General features: G+C 45.8%; 1 protein-coding gene across 8 annotated transcripts in view; it reads right to left on the reverse strand.

Annotated features, from left to right (window-relative positions):
- Positions 1–19,268, reverse strand: part of SRCIN1 (SRC kinase signaling inhibitor 1) — a 489,213-nt gene that overhangs the window by 242,786 nt on the left and 227,159 nt on the right. For 4 of the 8 annotated variants that reach the window (XM_056548586.1, XM_056548578.1, XM_056548577.1 and 1 more), the window contains exon 1: positions 5,573–5,669. The exons of the other annotated variants lie outside the window; for them this stretch is intronic. In XM_056548586.1, coding sequence (XP_056404561.1) covers positions 5,573–5,666 — 94 coding nt within the window. In that variant the 5' untranslated portion in view covers positions 5,667–5,669. Of the gene's footprint in view, positions 1–5,572; positions 5,670–19,268 lie in introns of those variants that run through there. 8 annotated transcript variants of the gene reach the window in all.

Consider the following 19,268-nt stretch of genomic DNA (forward strand, 5'->3'; position numbering starts at 1 on the left):
GGATGTTGTGGTTTCCAAGTGCGGAACACACTTGTCCATCTGCACTGTCAGGTGGATGTCATTTTATCATGTCTGCTTATCAGCTGTGTGAGTTCCCGGTAATGTGATTGGGGGTGGATCCCACTAAGATTTAGAATAAAATCGGGTTTGATATTGTTCACACTATGCCTTGAAAAAGGGGTCTTATCCCGAAATGCGTTGGTTGTTGCACTATATTTTTGTGTACATGTTTTTATAAGGATTAATAAAGCATTCAAATTTTATTCTACGGAACTGGATCAGAGTGCTGGTTTTCCCTTGAGGGAAGGATTTCTCTTTGTCTTAAAAAGAGTTAATCTTGTCTGTGCAGCAGGATGCACAAAGAACCACATGAGCACTTTGGCCAATCAGGACCTCCTGCCCTGCTCCGCCAGGTCTGTCTAGACAGGGAGGAGCTAGTGAGTTTTCATGAGTTCAGTGGAGAGAGGAGAGTGAGTGGAGGTTAAATCCAGATCAGACCTCTGCTGTGGGACCTGTACCTCGCCATATGAGGTCAGGCCTAGGACGCAGTTGTTTCTGAGCGACATGACCCTTCACCAGGATCCCGCCGACCAGGTCGTCAATCAGTCAAGTCTGTCTGCTCAAGTTCAGAACCAAGTACACTGTGGGGAAAAGAGCCATGTGAGCTGACGGGTCCCATTAGCAAAAGAAGATGATAACAAGAGTGAAAGCCTCCGGCAGCTCTGGTCCATGCGGGTCCACCCTGACGGTAAGCCCTTACACAGGATTCTTCAAGTGGAAGAGCAAGTGAATGTCAGCTCCAAAGTCAAGTCAAGTTCAGACCAGTCAACATTATATCTAAGTCAAGAAGGACCATAAGTCCCGTAGCGCCAAGGAGCAATTGTGGTTCTCTGTTGCAGCCTTCAGCGAATATTGCACTAAAGTGAACTGTTCCTGTTTGTACTGCAAATTCCTGAAGTAAAGTCAAAGTGGTTTCCCTAACCTGGTATTTGTGGTATTTCTTTAAAGGGCACTTGGCACTGGCAACCACGTATCCTTGGTAGTGTGGTGGTTAACACTCCTGACGTCACAAACTCTAGTCACGAACACAGCACCCCTAGTCTACACAACAAGCCACCCTTTAGTGACCACAATGTGACTAAATTCTTCTTCTCCTGAATGCTTTAAACTACTATACAGTCAAGTTTCTGTATTGTACCGAGTCTTGTAAGGAGTTAAGTTTTACAAAATCTGGCTTCAGAGGTCTCATTCCGAGACTCGGTACAATACTCGGAAATATCTGGAAAGGTGTGAGACACAGGAGGGAAATTGGGTATTATCACTACTTAGCTATGCGACATACACTTCAAAGACCAATACCCTCATCATACTGTTTTTCAATGCATTTCCAAGCAGAATCCGCAGAAAGAATTAACATGTCTATTCTTTTTGTGGATGCCGGAACGAGGATTTCCCCATCTGGAAATTCCACTGTGTGAACAGTACAGCAGAATCCCATTGAAATCAATAGGACTCTGCTGCAGTGGAATATCTGTGCAAATTATTAGTATTATTATATTATATTCCACTGTGTAAACATATCATAAGAGAGTATACGTGCAGTGTAGTACATTGTATACTTACCCCCACTGATACATATTACAGAAGCCCCTCCCCCCCTCTTTTTTGTTCTTTTATGTACTGTACAGTATTTCCTAGGCAGAGTGCCATTTATAGGGATATGTCACATGACAAATAAAAATTTTTGTAATTTCCTACCAGATTTTTTGTTGTTGTTTGTTTTACACATGGATACATTTTGTACATAGAAAATGAGAATGTAACATAAAGAATGTTTACTGATGTTTTTTTTTTGTTTTACCATTATTCCATCCCTGTGCTGAAAAAGACATCTATATACAGCGACCCCCCCCCCCGACCTACGATGGCCCCGACATACGATCATTTCAACATACGATAGCCTCTCAGAGGCCATCGCATGTTGAAGGCAGCATCAACATACGATGCTTTTGTATGTCAGGGCCATCGCATAAACGGCTATCCGGCAGCGCAGACTGCTTCAGCTCCGGCGCGTCCTCTTCGGGATCCCCTGCATCGTCGGCGCTCTCCATCGATCGTCATCACGACGCTGCGCACGCCGTCCCGTCATCCAATAGGAGCGGCGTGCGTAGGGACGTGATGGCGGCGACGGAGAGCGAGGATGCCGGGGAAGCAGAGGCCTTGCAGCAGCGTCGGGGACACCCCGGGGACGCGGCAACAGCGATGGAAGGCGACATCCAGGGCAGCGGTGACTAGCGGTGACGGTCCAGAGCGGCGGGGACAGGTGAGTACAACTTCCTCTACCAGTGGTCTTCAACCTGCGGACCTCCAGATGTTGCAAAACTACAACTCCCAGCATGCCGGGTGATGTAGTTTTGCAACATCTGGAGGTCCGCAGGTTGGAGACAACTGTCCTATACTTTACATTGCACGGATCCCTCAATATCTGATGGTTTCAACATACGATGATCCGTTTGGAACGGATTACCATCGTATGTTGAGGGACCACTGTAATTCTATCTAATGAACAAAGCCCCTGTGCTCCCCTTGTTCTTGACGCTCTCATGCTTCTTCCGTGTTTCCTTCTGGCTTCATTAACTACTGAGCATCCCTTTTGCCCGAAAATGTAAAGTAAACGATAAAAAGAAAAAGAAAAAAAATGGAGCCATTAAAGATCTCACTGATGGCTGTGCACTGCCCTCAGAAATGCTAAACAGACAGGAGAATTGGCCTTTCCAATATGGCATTAAATACAGTTTGTTGAGAATTGCTAGGATGGATGTGAACAGGGGGAAGCCTGTGGATAGGGAATAAGTTGTTAAAGGGGTTATCCAGGAAAAAACTTTTTTTATATATATCAACTGGCTAGAGAAAGTTAAACAGATTTGTAAATTACTTCTATTAAAAAATCTTAATCCTTTCAGTACTTATGAGCTTCTGAAGCTAAGGTTGTTCTTTTCTGTCTAAGTGCTCTCTGATGAAACCTGTCTCGGGAAATGCCCAGTTTAGAAGAGGTTTGCTATGGGGATTTGCTTCTAAACTGGGCGTTTCCCGAGACAGGTGTCATCAGACAGAAAAGAACAACCTTAACTTCAGAAGCTCATAAGTACTGAAAGGATTAAGATTTTTTAATAGAAGTAATTTACAAATCTGTTTAACTTTCTGGAGCCAGTTGATATATATATATATATATATATATATATATATATAAAAGTTTTTTCCTGGAATACCCATTTAAGTTCCCTTTTAAATCTCAGATTGGAGTGCAGGAGGCTCGTGGAGCGATAGGACCTCTGGGATACGGTGCTGTATGGAGAAAATGGCAGCATATAGGGCTATTTTCCCCTAGAAGCAATATTTCCAGGGGAAAACAACTTTACAGTATGCAATGGAGCATGGCGCAATGGAGCATGGCGATTTTCAGCTGCGGAAATTCTGCTTGTGGTGTACTGGCCTGTAGTGTGGGTGACACTGATGACAGTGATACTTATAGGTCCTAGCTCTGTGCCTGCATTCCACCACAATTCCCCACTTCAGTACATGCAAATGACTTGCTTGTTGCAAAGGGGGGGGGGGGGCACATTCCCAAGCTCCCCATTCATAGTGATGTCCGGATGGCATCTTCATGGTAACGCCTCCTCCCCTGTGCTGAGCTTTTGCAGAGAGGAGGCTCCATAGGTGTTAATAGGAAGATGGTGGCCATGTCAGCTAATCTAAACCCCGTGACTACCCCGTGGAAGTCCCTATCAGCTGCACCCAAAAGGAGAAAAACATTGATTTTAGCAAATTGAGAGCTCTCCCCGATCAACTTTTATCGTGGCACATAAAGAGTTAATAACACTGGATCCGCCACCATTCACAGCAGAGATCAGCATCCCCTACCTGTAGAATGACCTCAGAAAAGGTCACATAGAATTCTCAGTAGTCTCTCCAATTTATCTGAATGGGACATGTCCTTTCTGGCTCTCTATTGACCATTACAAATGCTGTTAAAAACAGCTCAGGCAAGATGGTTGCCCTCATAATAATGTACCAAAAAAATAAAATAAAAAATAAAAGATTAAAACATATTGCAAAAAAAATATAACAGTCTCAGTGTCTTCCTCAAATCAAGAAAAAAAATCTAGATAATCTAGGTGAAACATTCCCTTTATGAATACAGTGGTCCCTCAAGTTACAATATTAATAGGTTCCAGGACGACCATTGTATGTTGAAACCATCGTATGTTGAGACCAGAACTCTATGGAAACCTGGTAATTGGTTCTGGAGCCACCAAAATGTCATCCAAAAATAGGAAAAAGGGAGAATTAAAAATAAAAAACTATGTAGATAACTAATACAGATAAAGCAAATCCTTATATATAAAAGTAATAAAGATCTGCTGGGAGCTGTAAATCACTGTCTATGTCAGTGTTTCCTAAGCAGGGAGCCTCCAGCGTTTGCAAAACTACAACTCCCGACATGCTGGGAGTTGTAGTTTTGCAACAGCTGGAGGCACCCTCTTTGAGTAACACTGGTCTATGTAGAGGACAGAAGCTTCTTCAGGGTCCTGTACAGAACACGTAATGTATAAAAAAAGGAAAATGGAGCCGCCTTCACCTGATGCCCAAAGGAGAAGCTAACCCTGGAACAGGTAAAGAGTAGAGAACATGTAATACCTCCCTGTACTGTAGGGGGCGCTACCAGTCAGTGCATGCACTTTAGGAATACACAGGTTTTACCAGTGAAATATCCATTCTAATTGGTCGGTTCTTCCAGTCATTGACATGTTTCGCAGATTCATAGCATTGTATGTTGAGTCTGGTTTCAAGTTACAATGGTCCAGAAAAGACAATTGTATGTTGAAACTATTGTATTTTGAGCCCATTGTAAGTTGAGGGATCACTGTATTGGAGAAAATGTATCAAAACCTGTGTAGAGGAAGAGTGGTGAAGTTGTCCATGGAAACCAATCAGATCTCTTCTTTCATTTTTAAAGAGGCCTGTGAAAAATGAAAGAAGCAATCTGATTGGTTGCCATGGGCGACTGCACCACTGGGTTTTGATAAATCTCCCCCATTGTCTTGGTGCTACAGAACTATCTTTGGAGTGACCACAAATGAACATCTTGTTACCATAAATTCCAAGATCATCACCACAACTTTACCGTATATACTCGAGTATAAGCCGACCCGAATATAAGCCGAGGCCCCTAATTTTACCCCAAAAACCCAGGAAAAGTTATTGACTCGACTATAAGCCTAGGGTGGCAAATACATCACCCCCCCCCCCATCATCATCATCCAGACCCCCGTCATTAACACCCCCGTCATCATCACGCTGTCATCATCCCCCTCGTCATCATCCCCCCCCCCCACTTCATCATCACCGCCTGTCAATCCCTTCAATCAGTGGTCTTCAACTTGCGGACCTCCAGATGTTGCAAAACTTCAACTCCCTGTAGTTTTGAAACATCTGGAGGTCCGCGCGCAGGTTGAAGACCACTGCCAGGCCTTCGTCATCATCCAGACCCCCCCTTTAGTTTTCTACTCACCTCCCCTCGGTGGGAAGGAAGGGTGAGCTGGTCCAGGCCATCTATGCTGCAGGGACCGTCCGGTGGGGAGGGTTAGTCGTTCAAGGCTGTCCATCTTCACCGTAAGGCCCTATTCTTCATGCGCAGGGACATCCCTGTGCGTTGTTGTCAAGGCAACGTCACTAGTCCGGGGCTGTCCAGGAGCGGAGAAGAGGGCCTCCTGGTGAAGATGGACAGCCTGGAACGACTAACCCTCCCCACCGGACGGTCCCTGCAGTATAGATGGCCTGGACCAGCTCACCCTTCCTTCCCACCGAGGGGAGGTGAGTAGAAAACTAAAGGGGGGGTCTGGATGATGATGAAGGCCTGGCAGTGGTCTTCAACATGCGGACCTCTAGATGTTTCAAGACTACAACTCCCAGCATGCCCGGACAGCCGATGGCTGTCCGGACATGCTGGGAGTTGTAGTTTTGCAACATGGAGGTCCGCAGGTTGAAGACCACTGAGAAGGGATTGACAGGCAGAGAGTTCACTAGAGTATAAGCCGAGGGGGGCGTTTTCAGCACGAAAAATCATGGTGAAAAACTCGGCTTATACTCGAGTATATACGGTAGTTCTCCAAGGTCAGGAAGACATCACAGAGCGACACATAAAATGTGATATAAAGTGGCGTTTATCAGCCATGCAGTGGTTCCCCAGATATCGTGTCCTCACATTGCACTCGGACACTGCAGGCCTTATAACTGGAGGAGCACAGAGGACTAAGCCACAGGAAGGGATGCGATGATCGTGATTTCTATGACAAGCCATATAATAGATAAATGTTCAGGTTGGTTATTATTTACATACAAAACCCACATAGAAGACCTGGAAGACTGAACACCGGGGTGCAGGGAACAGTTTGGATTCTACTCTTGTGTTCTGTGCGCACCCTCAGGTGACTTGTACGCCACTCAATGGCTTTAGGTACAAACACGACAATTGAAACACGTGAAGACGTGGCGGAGTTCCATGTAGTTGATGATCAGACCTCATTCATTTTCTAACATGCCCTGGAAAACTGCTAAAACTGCTATCTGGCTGCCATGGGCGATATCTCCTGTTCTTCTGCCCTAGTTTTTATCCATCACACAATGTCTTCCTTTGTAGTTGTCTAATATATACTTTTTAAATAAGTGAAGACGGTCCTAGCCTCGCTACTATTTAGCTGCAACCCAGAATTCGATTCCCTGTTGCCACCATTACTGTTCATCTGATGGACATCACACACGTACAGGGATAGGAAGAACAAGAACCCTGCAGATACTTTATACATGAGGATATAGAGAGAGGGAGGAAGGCGCCTCATGTGTGGGATCAGTAGATCTTGTTGGTGGGGGTAGGGGACGGCAATTGTCAAGCCGCTTACCAAAGTTGGTTGTGCGCCCACACACAACAAGGTAAAGTGCAGAAGAGATATGGAAGAAGGTCCACTGCAGCCCTCCTGGGTAAAAGCAAAATCAAAACCGAATGACCAGGGAGTCAGGAGTTTGTCTGGCGCAGAGAGGAACCATCAAGCAGCCAAGTAAAATCAATGGATTTATTAGATGCAACGCGTTTCGCTGCGCATGCGCAGCTTCATCAGGCATGACAAGCCTTCTCTTGTCATGCCTGATGAAGCTGCGCATGCGCAGCGAAAGGCGTTGCATCTAATAAATCCATTGATTTTACTTGGCTGCTTGATGGTTCCTCTCTGCGCCAGACAAACTCCTGACTCCCTGGTCATTCGGTTTTGACATGAGGATATAGTCAGACATTGCACTTGACATGCAGTTTATTGCCAGGACTACTGGAAGTGCACTGTCACAGTGTTATGGTAGTCAAGGCACAATAATGTGATATGGCTGCTACACTTGAACGCACCCCGATAGGAATTGTCCTTACAAAGTGGAAACACATTTTCCTAACCACTAACTCAATATTAAAGGGGTACTCCGCCCCTAGACATCTTATCATCTATCCAAAGGATAGGGAATAAGATTTCTGATCGTGGGGGTCCGGCAGCTGGAACCCTTGCGATCTCTGTGCAGCACCCAGCGTTCGTTTAGAACGCTGGGTGCTGGCGGCGAGGGTCGTAACATCATGACCACGCCCCCTCGTGACATCACACCATGCTCTCTCAATGCAAGTCTATGGGAGGGGGCGTGGCGACCGAGCCGAGGCCCCGTACAGGAGATCAAGAGGGGTCCCAGCGTTTGGACCCCCGTGATTTAAACACTTATCCCCTATCCTGGGGATAAGTTGTTTTAGGCTGCAGTTCTCCTTTAATGACATTATCCAAGATTAAAAAAACAGGTGCTTTAGCACCACTCTAATCCTCAGTTTACGTGTGGTATTGCATCTCAGGTCATCTGAAGAGAATGCGGAATCGTAATTCCACACATGACCTGAGAGGAGGTCATGTGTGGACGAAAGCTGCAGTGTTTTTCTAATTTTGGATAACCTTTTTATAAAAGGTGAACAACTATATAAAGAAGAACAACAGTGATTTATTATCTGTAAGTAACACTGCATTATTCTCAGCTACGTTTTTTGAATGAGAGATTTTAAGTAATTTACAATGAAATACCCGAGCATGACAGCTTAATAGGAATTAACAGCAGAGTTTATTTTATAGCTCACAAATGAACAATTCTGAAGTAGACTACAGATATGACCTAAACCCCACATGAATGATGCCATAGCCAGCAGCTGGGCACCCTCCGCTAATGTCCAGAGTGAAGGCTTCTCACGAGCCGGTGACCCGAGTTCTGCTCTAATGGAGTCCTTATCATTCATTCCTTTTCTCGGCTCAGCCTCCAAACTGAACACTAGCCGCCGGCTGGATCAAATGGGCTAGTCAGACACGAGGAAAAAATCCCCCCAGAAGCGGCGATCACATCAGCTCGGAGCTCCTGGCCGGTAATTACACGCGCGGGAGGTTGAATGTGCCCGGCGGCCTCTGTCCTTATTGTTGGGAAGAATTATAGGAATGAAACAACAGAGAAATGCTTCTCCCGGCCAAATCCTTCAACAGAACAAAAAGCAAGAGGACATCTATCAGCTCCTCTCATCAGGGAAACGGGTGCGGATAATTACTGACATGCGGTGCGGCTAGTCATCTCTATAGTGCCTTGTTTTATTATTGAAGAAGAAGTTGTCCATGAGATATTTCAGAATATTCAGTGTAACAATAATCAGAATAAAATAGGTTGGAGGTTTTTTTGGCTCACTTTTGTCATCCGGCACAGAACGTATGGTGATAGGTTGAATATTTAGAATAGTCAGAAATGCTCAACATTTTCCAACAGAATAGAAAATACTTGTTTGATTAGCTGGTCCTTTATGGCCAACTGGATCTAGCAGGAAATCCTGGGCTGATGGTGGTTCTAATGCACCAAGATCCTTCATGTCAACGGGGTATACAAGGGTCAAGGGAACCTGTCATGAAGATCATGGTATCCTAACTAAGGGCAGCATAAGGCCAGGTTTCCAGACAGGTTTTTTTCTGGCATTTTTGGGACAAATGCCAATGCAGTTTTTGAGTCAAAGCCAGAAGTGTATAAAATAAATGTGAAATATAGAGGAAGGACTTATACTTCTTTCTACTGGATCCCCTTCTGACTTTGGCTCATAATTGAAGTAGCAGTTTTCAAAAACTTTTTCAGGCGGAAAAAACACAATTTTATTTATTTTTTTCAACATGAACCTATTAAAATAGGCAGCGCAAATCTGACATCTCTTATTAGAGAAAATATCTCTGTCACTTCTCCCCTTTCCCTTTCTAACTAGTCATCATTTACTGCAAAATCCCTTGATAAGACTGGCCAATCCCTGGAGGGATTTTCCCAAAATCAACCAATCAGAGCTCAGCTAACCAGCTCTGGTAAAGTGAAACCTGAGCTGTGATTGGTTGCTGTAGGAAAATTTCTCTCACACAGTTTGATATATCTGGGCCAGATTCTCTATTTTCTGCTTTTGGTAAATGTTTTATCTTACCCCAAGTTCTTTATTCACAGCTTATACTGCTCAGTGCTCCCCCTTAATGTCCTCCATACTGCTGTTTTGAAGGTTGGGCTATAGAAATAAAGGGGAGCAGGATCTTCTCTTATATGTGTACAGTGTATGAGAGACATAATAGCAGCTAGTGCCCGCTCATTGGATTAGAGTTAAATGAATATTAAAGATGGAACCTGCAGATGGGTTTACATTAAAAAAAATGTCATATACAAGTAATATGTACGATGGCCTAGAATAGTGTTATTTCTCATGTACACACAACCTCTTATTCTAAAAAGCCACTTGAAAGTCACCATATGCAGCACACAGAAAACAACCCAGAAATGCTGAACTCAATTGACTCATAGAACCAATTCATAAAACAGAACTAAAGGTTGTTTTATGTAAGGAAAAAGCTAGTTTTCAATACTGTGAAATGTTAGTATTAGGCTCTGAGCTTTTCCCACTATGTGGTCAACTATAGCACAGTGGCCATATGTTGTACTCAATAACATAAACATCTATAAAAAGGTACCTCAGTACTTTGGAGATATATAGTAATGGGCTTCCATGGGGGGGGGGGGGCTGTCCAAGTGGAAAAATGCCCATTAATAACAATTTGATGACACAGGACAAGTATACTGACTGTGGCCATCAACAGTACATGGAGAGGGCTCGGGACTCAAGCTCAGTCCATACCCAGTGGCACCTACCTGCTTTTAGAAGCCAAGGGTCACCGTTAATAGCATGTAGATCGTACTGTGGGTTGAGATTGTGTATAGTATTGTAGCACAGGTTATGAAAAAATACTATTTTACTGAAAAATTGAAAGGTGTCATTACGAAGTACAATCAGTCCCGCCATCGTACCATACAGCTCCAGGACAGTGGGATTGTATGCTCAATATATTCTGCTCATAAGGCATCCAATTAAATCAGAATGCCCAAATATATGCTACCATAGCTATAATAATAATGATAAATACCCCATATAAGAGTAGCACAAAAATAATATACAATACCCAATTGACTATGCTTAGTCTATCTATGTTAATTTATAAAGGACTTTAGGTTTACCCAAGCTGGGATTCAAGATGAGTCCTTGAGGCTCTGAAAAATCAGGCCATGCTATTTGCCTTATGTGGTGCTGTGCCCATTAGTGTTTTTCCAAACAGTGTGACTCCAGCTGTTGCAAAACTACAACCCCCAGCATGCCCGGACAGCCAAAGGCTGTCCGGGCATAATGGGTGTTGTAGTTTTACAATGGCTGGAGGCACCCTGATTGAGAAACACTGGTCTAGGCCTTTTCTCTTACCATTATCCAAACATGGCACTTTAGTAGCTTTTCCCAGAAGGAGATTTGGAGAGGAAAAAAAAAAGAAAAAGGATTGAGTACGTCATGCTCGATCCATTATTCTACCAGGGTCTTATTAGGGCACTCTCTGGAGTGCGATTAGATAGAGGTCTGTTTTGGGAATTGGTTCTTCTTTAGGATCGGTTTAAAGGGGTACTCAATATTTTTTTTTTTAAATCAACTGGTGCCAGAAAGTTAAACAGATTTATAAATGACTTCTATTAAAAAGCTTAATCCTTCCAGTACTTATCAGTTGCTGTATACTACAGAGGAAGTTGTGTAGTTCTTTCCAGTTTGACCACAGTGCTCTCTGCTGACACCTCTGTCCATGTAAGGAACTGTCGAGAGGACAGGTATGCTATGGGGATTTGCTCCTGCTCTGGACATTTCCTGACATGGACAGAGGTGTGTGGTCAGACAGAAAAGAACACTGTGGTCAGACAGAAAAGAACTACACAACTTCCTCTGTAGTATACAGCAGCTGATAAGTACTAGAAGGATTAAGATTTCTTAATAATTTAAAAAATCTGTACTATAATCATATAAGAAAGCAAGGGGTGGCACACCAAACAAGTAAGACAGGGAGCGCATCCACTAGTGCGAATATGTACCTAATCGCGATCCTTCGTCCAGCCTTATGACAACGACACCATAAGGGGGTGCAATATATCAAGTGTGAAGATATTGAAGTAAATATAGCAAAGGAGCAATTACGTGCACTCGCCGCATAGAAAGTGTCTTCAATCCAGGAGGCTGAAGGACCAGGGGACGTCCATAGATGACATTGAAGCACTCGGAGGCAACACCAGAAGCTTCACACGGTACTCCGTGCTTCTTCCGGCCTCAAGAAGCATGGAGTACCATGCGAAATGGCTGGCGTTGCCTCTGAGCGCTTCGGTGTTCCTATGGTCCTGGTCCTTCAGCCTCCTGGATTGAAGACACTTTCTATGTGCTGAGTGCACGTATTTGCCCCTTTGTTGTATTTAATTAAAAAATCTGTTTAACTTTCTGGCACCAGTTGATAAAAAAAAAAAATTTAAATTTTTTTCCAACGGAGTACCCCTTTAAATAGTGGTTTTGTCACTGGGGAGTTTGTATAAGTAGAGGTCTGATCTGGGGTCTGCATAAATAGGGGTCAACATGTTTAGGTAAGAAAACAAAGCAGCACTCACCGCAACTGGGGCTTCTTGGTCGTAGTGGGAAGATCAGTGTGAAGCTGGTAACGGACATCCGGGGAGCTCAGAGGCAACCACCGTTTTGTAAGACTTACTTCTTCCAGCCTTGAAGAAACACATCTTACGTACGAAACAGCTGTCACCTCTAAGCACCCCGGTATGTCTGTTACCACCTTCCTGCTGATCCGCCTAATGCATTGAGAATTCATCTAAGAAGCGTCAGTTGTGGTAAGTGCCATTTCATCTTTCTACCCCTACATGTGACTCACTATTGTACTTGAACAAAGCACCACAATACTGGACTACATGGACTGATTCCCGGCCTAAGACCCACCAGCAATGCAGATACCTTACCTCACTGGCAGTATACATAGTTAGTGGTGCCATCCCCTCCTTCTTGTGCTATATGAATAGGGGTCAAGTTGGTGATCTAACTTTGGGTCATTATAAAGTTCTGTAGCGGGGGTCTATAGAGAGGGGTTTGTGGTGTTTATAGGCAAGTGTCTAATTGAGTTTGGTCTAGGGTTTGTATAAGGGCTCATTTACACTACGTAATATCTACTCAGCGATGGGAGTTGTAGTTTTGAAACAGCTGGAGGCACACGGTTTGGAAAACACTAGTGTACATTAACCTCCTTCTGCGCTCAGTTACAGCACCACGTTCGGTCTGCAATACCGCTACAGCAAAACATAAAATGCTGCAGTGGTTTTCATACAAGGAATCTGGCAGGTGTCTGGATGTGTTTCTACCACTCATTAGAAATGTGCTTAAGATCCCTGGTCCATTACATTGTGAGAAATATAAGAGAACCTTTCAAAGTCATAGAGCCTGTCACGATCACACCCTTTTGGTCCAGCCAAGACGCTAGAGAGAGTGTTATGGTGCAAGGGTTAAAGCCGCCAGACCTCTGGGTATCCACTACTAGTCCCAGAAAGTCACCAAATTAACCCTCAGATAAACGTGTTTCCACCCGAGCTGCCTTCAGAAAGGTGAGCTCATATATTTAGAGATCAAAGACCAGAGCTGATTAATTAAACATTTAATCTGATAAAAGGTATCACAGTGCTATGCATAAAAATAAACATACAGATATAAGAATATATATAAGAGTTTAGCAAAAGAAGTTCAGAAAGCAAAAATGAAGTTCTTACAGCATGATGATATCAGTCCATGAGAGAGTGCCAGCTGTTCTTAGGATGGTCTTGTCAGCCTGTTGCCCAGCATTGAACACCCCACTTTTAGTCTAGCATTGTTTAAATATATATCTGCTTTCTTGGGAGGGAGACTCCATTCCCCCCTCACCTCTGATCCCACCAGGGGGTCTTCTCTCTTCCTGGCCCCTTATCTGTTTGATAATAGGATGGGACCATAGTGCATGACTTCAAAAAAGCCTTTGACTTCAAAGAAGATGTAAACACACAGCCAGACCCCCAATAAAAGCAATACACAAAAAACACAGGATACACTGTCTGAATGACCCCTCACCCCCCAGGTCTTAGTTTATACATAGATGCAATTATAAAACACATGTATGTTTCCATAATCAGGCCTTGGGCCTGACAGAGCCACTAAGACATAGCCACTTAATTAGAGCGAGACTCAATATAGCGCTGATATTTATGCTGCCATTTTCAAACATGCTGCAATGTGTTTGATATGTACACCGCTCAAAAGAAATAAAGGGAACACTAAGATAACACATCCTAGATCTGAATAAACAAACTAGTATGAAATACTTTAGTCTTTACAAAGTTGAATGTGCTGACAACAAAATCACACAAAAATGATCAATGGAAATCAAATTTATCAACCCATGGAGGTCTGGATATGGAGTCACACTCAAAATCAAAGTGGAAAACCCCACTACAGGCTGATCCAACTTTGATGTAATTGTCTTAAAAAAAGTCACAATGGGGGAGATTAATCAAAACCTGTGCAGAGGAAAACTTGCCCAGTTGCCCATAGCAACCAATCATCTCGCTTCTTTCATTTTTAGGAAGGCCTGTGAAAAATGAAACAAGCAATCTGATTGGTTGCTATGGGCAACTGGGCAACTTTTCCTCTGCACAGGTTTTGATAAATCTCCCACAATGAGGCTCAGTAGTGTGTGTGGCCTCCACGTGCCCGTATGACCTCACTACAACGCCTGGGCATTCTCCTGATGAGGTGGCGGATGGGCTCCTGAGGGATGCCCTCCCAGACCTGGACTAAAGGATCCGCCAACTCCTGGACAGTCTGTGGTGCAACGTAGCGTTGGTGGATGGAGCGAGACATGATGTCCCAGATGTGCTCAATCGGATTCAGGTCTGGGGAACGGGCGGGCCAGTCCATAGCATCAATGCCTTCCTCTTGCAGGAACTGTTGACACACTCCAGGTACATGAGGTCTAGCATTGTCTTGCTCATCTGTGAAGAGCAAATGGCGCCAGTGGCGAATTTGCCAATCTTGGTGTTCTCGTTCAAATGCCAAACGTCCTGCACGGTGTTGGGCTGTAAGCACAACCCCCACGTGTGGACATTGGTCCCTCATACCACCCTCACGGAGTCTGTTTCTGACCGTTTGAGTGGATACATGCACATTTGTGGCCTGCTGGAGGTCATTTTGCAGGGCTCTGGCAGTGCTCCTCCTGCTCCTCCTTGCACAAAGGCGGAGGTAGCGGTCCTGATGCTGGGTTGTTGCCCTCCTACGGCCTCCTCCACGTCTCCTGATATACTGGCCTGTCTCCTAGTTGCGCCTCCATGCTCTGGACACTATGCTGACAGACACAGCAAACCTTCTTGCCACAGCTCGCATTGATGTGCCATCCTGGATGAGCTGCACTACCTGAGCCACTTGTGTGGGTTGTAGACTCTGTCTCATGCTACCACTAGAGTAAAAGCACCGCCGGCATTCAAAAGTGACCAAAACATCAGCCAGGAAGCATAGGAACTGAAAAGTGGTCTGTGGTCACCACCTGCAGAACCACTCCTTTATTGCACAACAGCACGTGAAATTGATTGTCAATCAGTGTTGCTTCCTGAGTGGACAGTGTGATTTCACAAAAGTGTGATTGACTTGGAGTTACATTGTGTTGTATAAGTGTTCCCTTTATTTTTTCGAGCAGTGTATTCCCTGATGAGGGATGGGAGGGAGATGGAGGAGAAGAGAATAAACACTAGATGAAGAGACTGGGAGGGGGGGTTAAGGGGTTACGTAGACGAGGAGCGCGAGTCTGAATGTGACACTGAGTAAGATGTTAAAGGAAAAGAGAACAGGTCAAAAGAGAATGATGGAGGAGGAGAGTATGGGGAGAAGAAGAAGAAGATAGAAGTAAGAGCTAATAACTGAGGAAATGGTTTTAGGTAATGAGAGATGCAGACAGAGGAGGATATTCGTGGTCTTCAGAAGATAGAAATATTGAGAAAATAGATTAAAAGAGACAGATGTAAGAAATGTGTGTTAGCGTAGAGGTAAAAGAAGCGAGAGGACAATGAAGGATAAGAGATGAGACGATAGGAGAAGAAGTGTGACCGCCAAACTGATGGAGATAATAGGTAGGAAGCTGGGAATTAATGGAGGTAGAACCATTCATGAGCGACGAAGGTAGATAAGAAATTATGGAAAATTAACATTCAGTGAGAGTCTCTTCAGAAGGCCGGCCGTAGGATATGCAGCTCTGCAGCGTACATGAAAGGGTGAATATGCTGCCTCAGCCGGGACAGGAGGGCGATGTGCAGGAATTATTGATTTTCTGAGAAAACCTTACACGGTTTATATCGATCACGCCTGACTCCTTCCACGCTGTGTCACCTGCCTGGTGCCAGCCATGCCAAGTCCTTACACTTGAGGAAGCGGCAGGGACTATGGACCCCCACATGTCATAGAGCGTGCTGAGCATACAGGACTGGAAGGAGGACAGCATTAATAGACTATACAGGACTGGAAGGATGGCATTAATAGACACTATACAGGACTGGAAGGACGGCATTAATAGATTCTATACAGGACTGAAAGAAGGACGGCATTAATAGACTATACAGGACTGGAAGGACGGCATTAATAGACTATACAGGACTGGAAGGAGGACAGCATTAATAGACTATACAGGACTGGAAGGACGGCATTAATAGACACTATACAGGACTGGAAGGACGGCATTAATAGATTCTATACAGGACTGAAAGAAGGACGGCATTAATAGACACTATACCGGACTGGAAGGACGGCATTAATAGACTATACAGGACTGGAAGGACGGCATTAATAGACTATACAGGACTGGAAGGATGGCATTAATAGACTATACAGGACTGGAAGGACGGCATTAATAGACTATACAGGACTGGAAGGACGGCATTAATAGACGCTATACAGGACTGGAAGGACGGCATTGTTACGCCGAGCGCTCCGGGTTCCCGCTCCTCCCCGGAGCGCTCGCTTCACCTCCTCCGCTGCAGCGCTCCGGTCACGTCCTCTGACCCGGGGCGCTGCGATCCTGCTGCTAGCCGGGATGCGATTCGCGATGCGGGTAGCGCCCGCTCGCGATGCGCACCCCGGCTCCCCTACCTGACTCGCTCCCCGTCTGTTCTGTCCCGGCGCGCGCGGCCCCGCTCCCTAGGGCGCGCGCGCGCCGGGTCTCTGCGATTTAAAGGGCCACTGCGCCGCTGATTGGCGCAGTGGTTCCAATTAGGGTTATCACCTGTGCACTCCCTATATTACCTCACTTCCCTTGCACTCCCTTGCCGGATCTTGTTGCCTTAGTGCCAGTGAAAGCGTTCCTTGTGTGTCCCTTGCCAGTGTTTCCAGACCTTCTGCCGTTGCCCCTGACTACGATCCTTGCTGCCTGCCCCGACCTTCTGCTACGTCCGACCTTGCTTCTGCCTACTCCCTTGTACCGCGCCTATCTTCAGCAGCCAGAGAGGTGAGCCGTTGCTAGTGGATACGACCTGGTCACTACCGCCGCAGCAAGACCATCCCGCTTTGCGGCGGGCTCTGGTGAAAACCAGTAGTGGCTTAGAACCGGTCCACTAGCACGGTCCACGCCAATCCCTCTCTGGCACAGAGGGTCCACTACCTGCCAGCCGGCATCGTGACAGTAGATCCGGCCATGGATCCCGCTGAAGTTCCTCTGCCAGTTGTCGCTGACCTCACCACGGTGGTCGCCCAGCAGTCACAACAGATTGCGCAACAAGGCCAACAGCTGTCTCAACTGACCGTTATGCTACAACAGTTGCTACCACAGCTTCAGCAGTCATCTCCTCCGCCAGCTCCTGCACCTCCTCCGCAGCGAGTGGCCGCTCCTGGGATACGCTTATCCTTGCCGGATAAATTTGATGGGGACTCTAAGTTTTGCCGTGGCTTCCTTTCCCAATGTTCCCTGCATCTGGAGATGATGTCGGACCTGTTTCCCACTGAAAGGTCTAAGGTGGCTTTCGTAGTCAGTCTTCTGTCCGGAAAAGCCCTGTCATGGGCCACACCGCTCTGGGACCGCAATGACCCCGTCACTGCCTCTGTACACTCCTTCTTCTCGGAAATCCGAAGTGTCTTTGAGGAACCTGCCCGAGCCTCTTCTGCTGAGACTGCCCTGTTGAACCTGGTCCAGGGTAATTCTTCCGTTGGCGAGTATGCCGTACAATTCCGTACACTTGCTTCAGAATTGTCCTGGAATAATGAGGCCCTCTGCGCGACCTTCAAAAAAGGCCTATCCAGCAACATTAAAGATGTTCTGGCCGCACGAGAAATTCCTGCTAATCTACATGAACTTATTCACCTAGCCACTCGCATTGACATGCGTTTTTCTGAAAGGCGTCAGGAACTCCGCCAAGATATGGACTCTGTTCGCACGAGGCGTTTCGTCTCCTCGGCTCCTCTCTCCTCTGGTCCCCTGCAATCTGTTCCTGTGCCTCCCGCCGTGGAGGCTATGCAGGTCGACCGGTCTCGCCTGACACCTCAAGAGAGGACACGACGCCGTATGGAGAACCTCTGCCTGTACTGTGCTAGTACCGAACACTTCCTGAGGGATTGTCCTATCCGTCCTCCCCGCCTGGAAAGACGTACGCTGACTCCGCACAAAGGTGAGACAGTCCTTGATGTCTACTCTGCTTCTCCACGTCTTACTGTGCCTGTGCGGATGTCTGCTTCTGCCTTCTCCTTCTCTACAGTGGCCTTCTTGGACTCTGGTTCTGCAGGAAATTTTATTTTGGCCTCTCTCGTCAATAGGTTCAACATCCCAGTGACCAGTCTCGCCAGACCCCTCTACATCAATTGTGTAAATAATGAAAGATTGGACTGTACCATACGTTTCCGCACGGAACCCCTTCTTATGAGCATCGGATCTCATCATGAGAGGATTGAACTTTTGGTCCTCCCCAATTGCACCTCGGAGATTCTCCTTGGACTTCCCTGGCTTCAACTTCATTCCCCAACCCTGGATTGGTCCACTGGGGAGATCAAGAGTTGGGGGTCCTCTTGTTCCAAGAACTGTCTAAAACCGGTTCCCAGTAACCCTTGCCGTAACTCTGTGGTTCCTCCAGTAACCGGTCTCCCTAAGGCCTATATGGACTTCGCGGATGTTTTCTGCAAAAAACAAGCTGAGACTCTACCTCCTCACAGGCCTTATGATTGCCCTATCGACCTCCTCCCGGGTACTACTCCACCCCGGGGCAGAATTTATCCTCTCTCTGCCCCAGAGACTCTTGCCATGTCCGAATACGTCCAGGAGAATCTAAAAAAGGGCTTTATCCGTAAATCCTCCTCTCCTGCCGGAGCCGGATTTTTCTTTGTCTCCAAAAAAGATGGCTCCCTACGTCCTTGCATTGACTACCGCGGTCTTAATAAAATCACGGTTAAGAACCGCTACCCCTTACCCCTCATCTCTGAACTCTTTGATCGCCTCCAAGGTGCCCACATCTTCACTAAATTGGACTTAAGAGGCGCCTATAACCTCATCCGCATCAGAGAGGGGGACGAGTGGAAAACGGCATTTAACACCAGAGATGGACACTTTGAGTATCTGGTCATGCCCTTTGGACTGTGCAATGCCCCTGCCGTCTTCCAAGACTTTGTCAATGAAATTTTTCGTGATCTATTATACTCCTGTGTTGTGGTATATCTGGACGATATCCTAATTTTTTCTGCCAATCTAGAAGAACACCGCCAGCATGTCCGTATGGTTCTTCAGAGACTTCGTGAC

The sequence above is a fragment of the Hyla sarda genome, chromosome 12 (assembly GCF_029499605.1).
Source record: "Hyla sarda isolate aHylSar1 chromosome 12, aHylSar1.hap1, whole genome shotgun sequence".
NCBI classification, from domain to species: Eukaryota; Metazoa; Chordata; class Amphibia; order Anura; family Hylidae; genus Hyla; species Hyla sarda.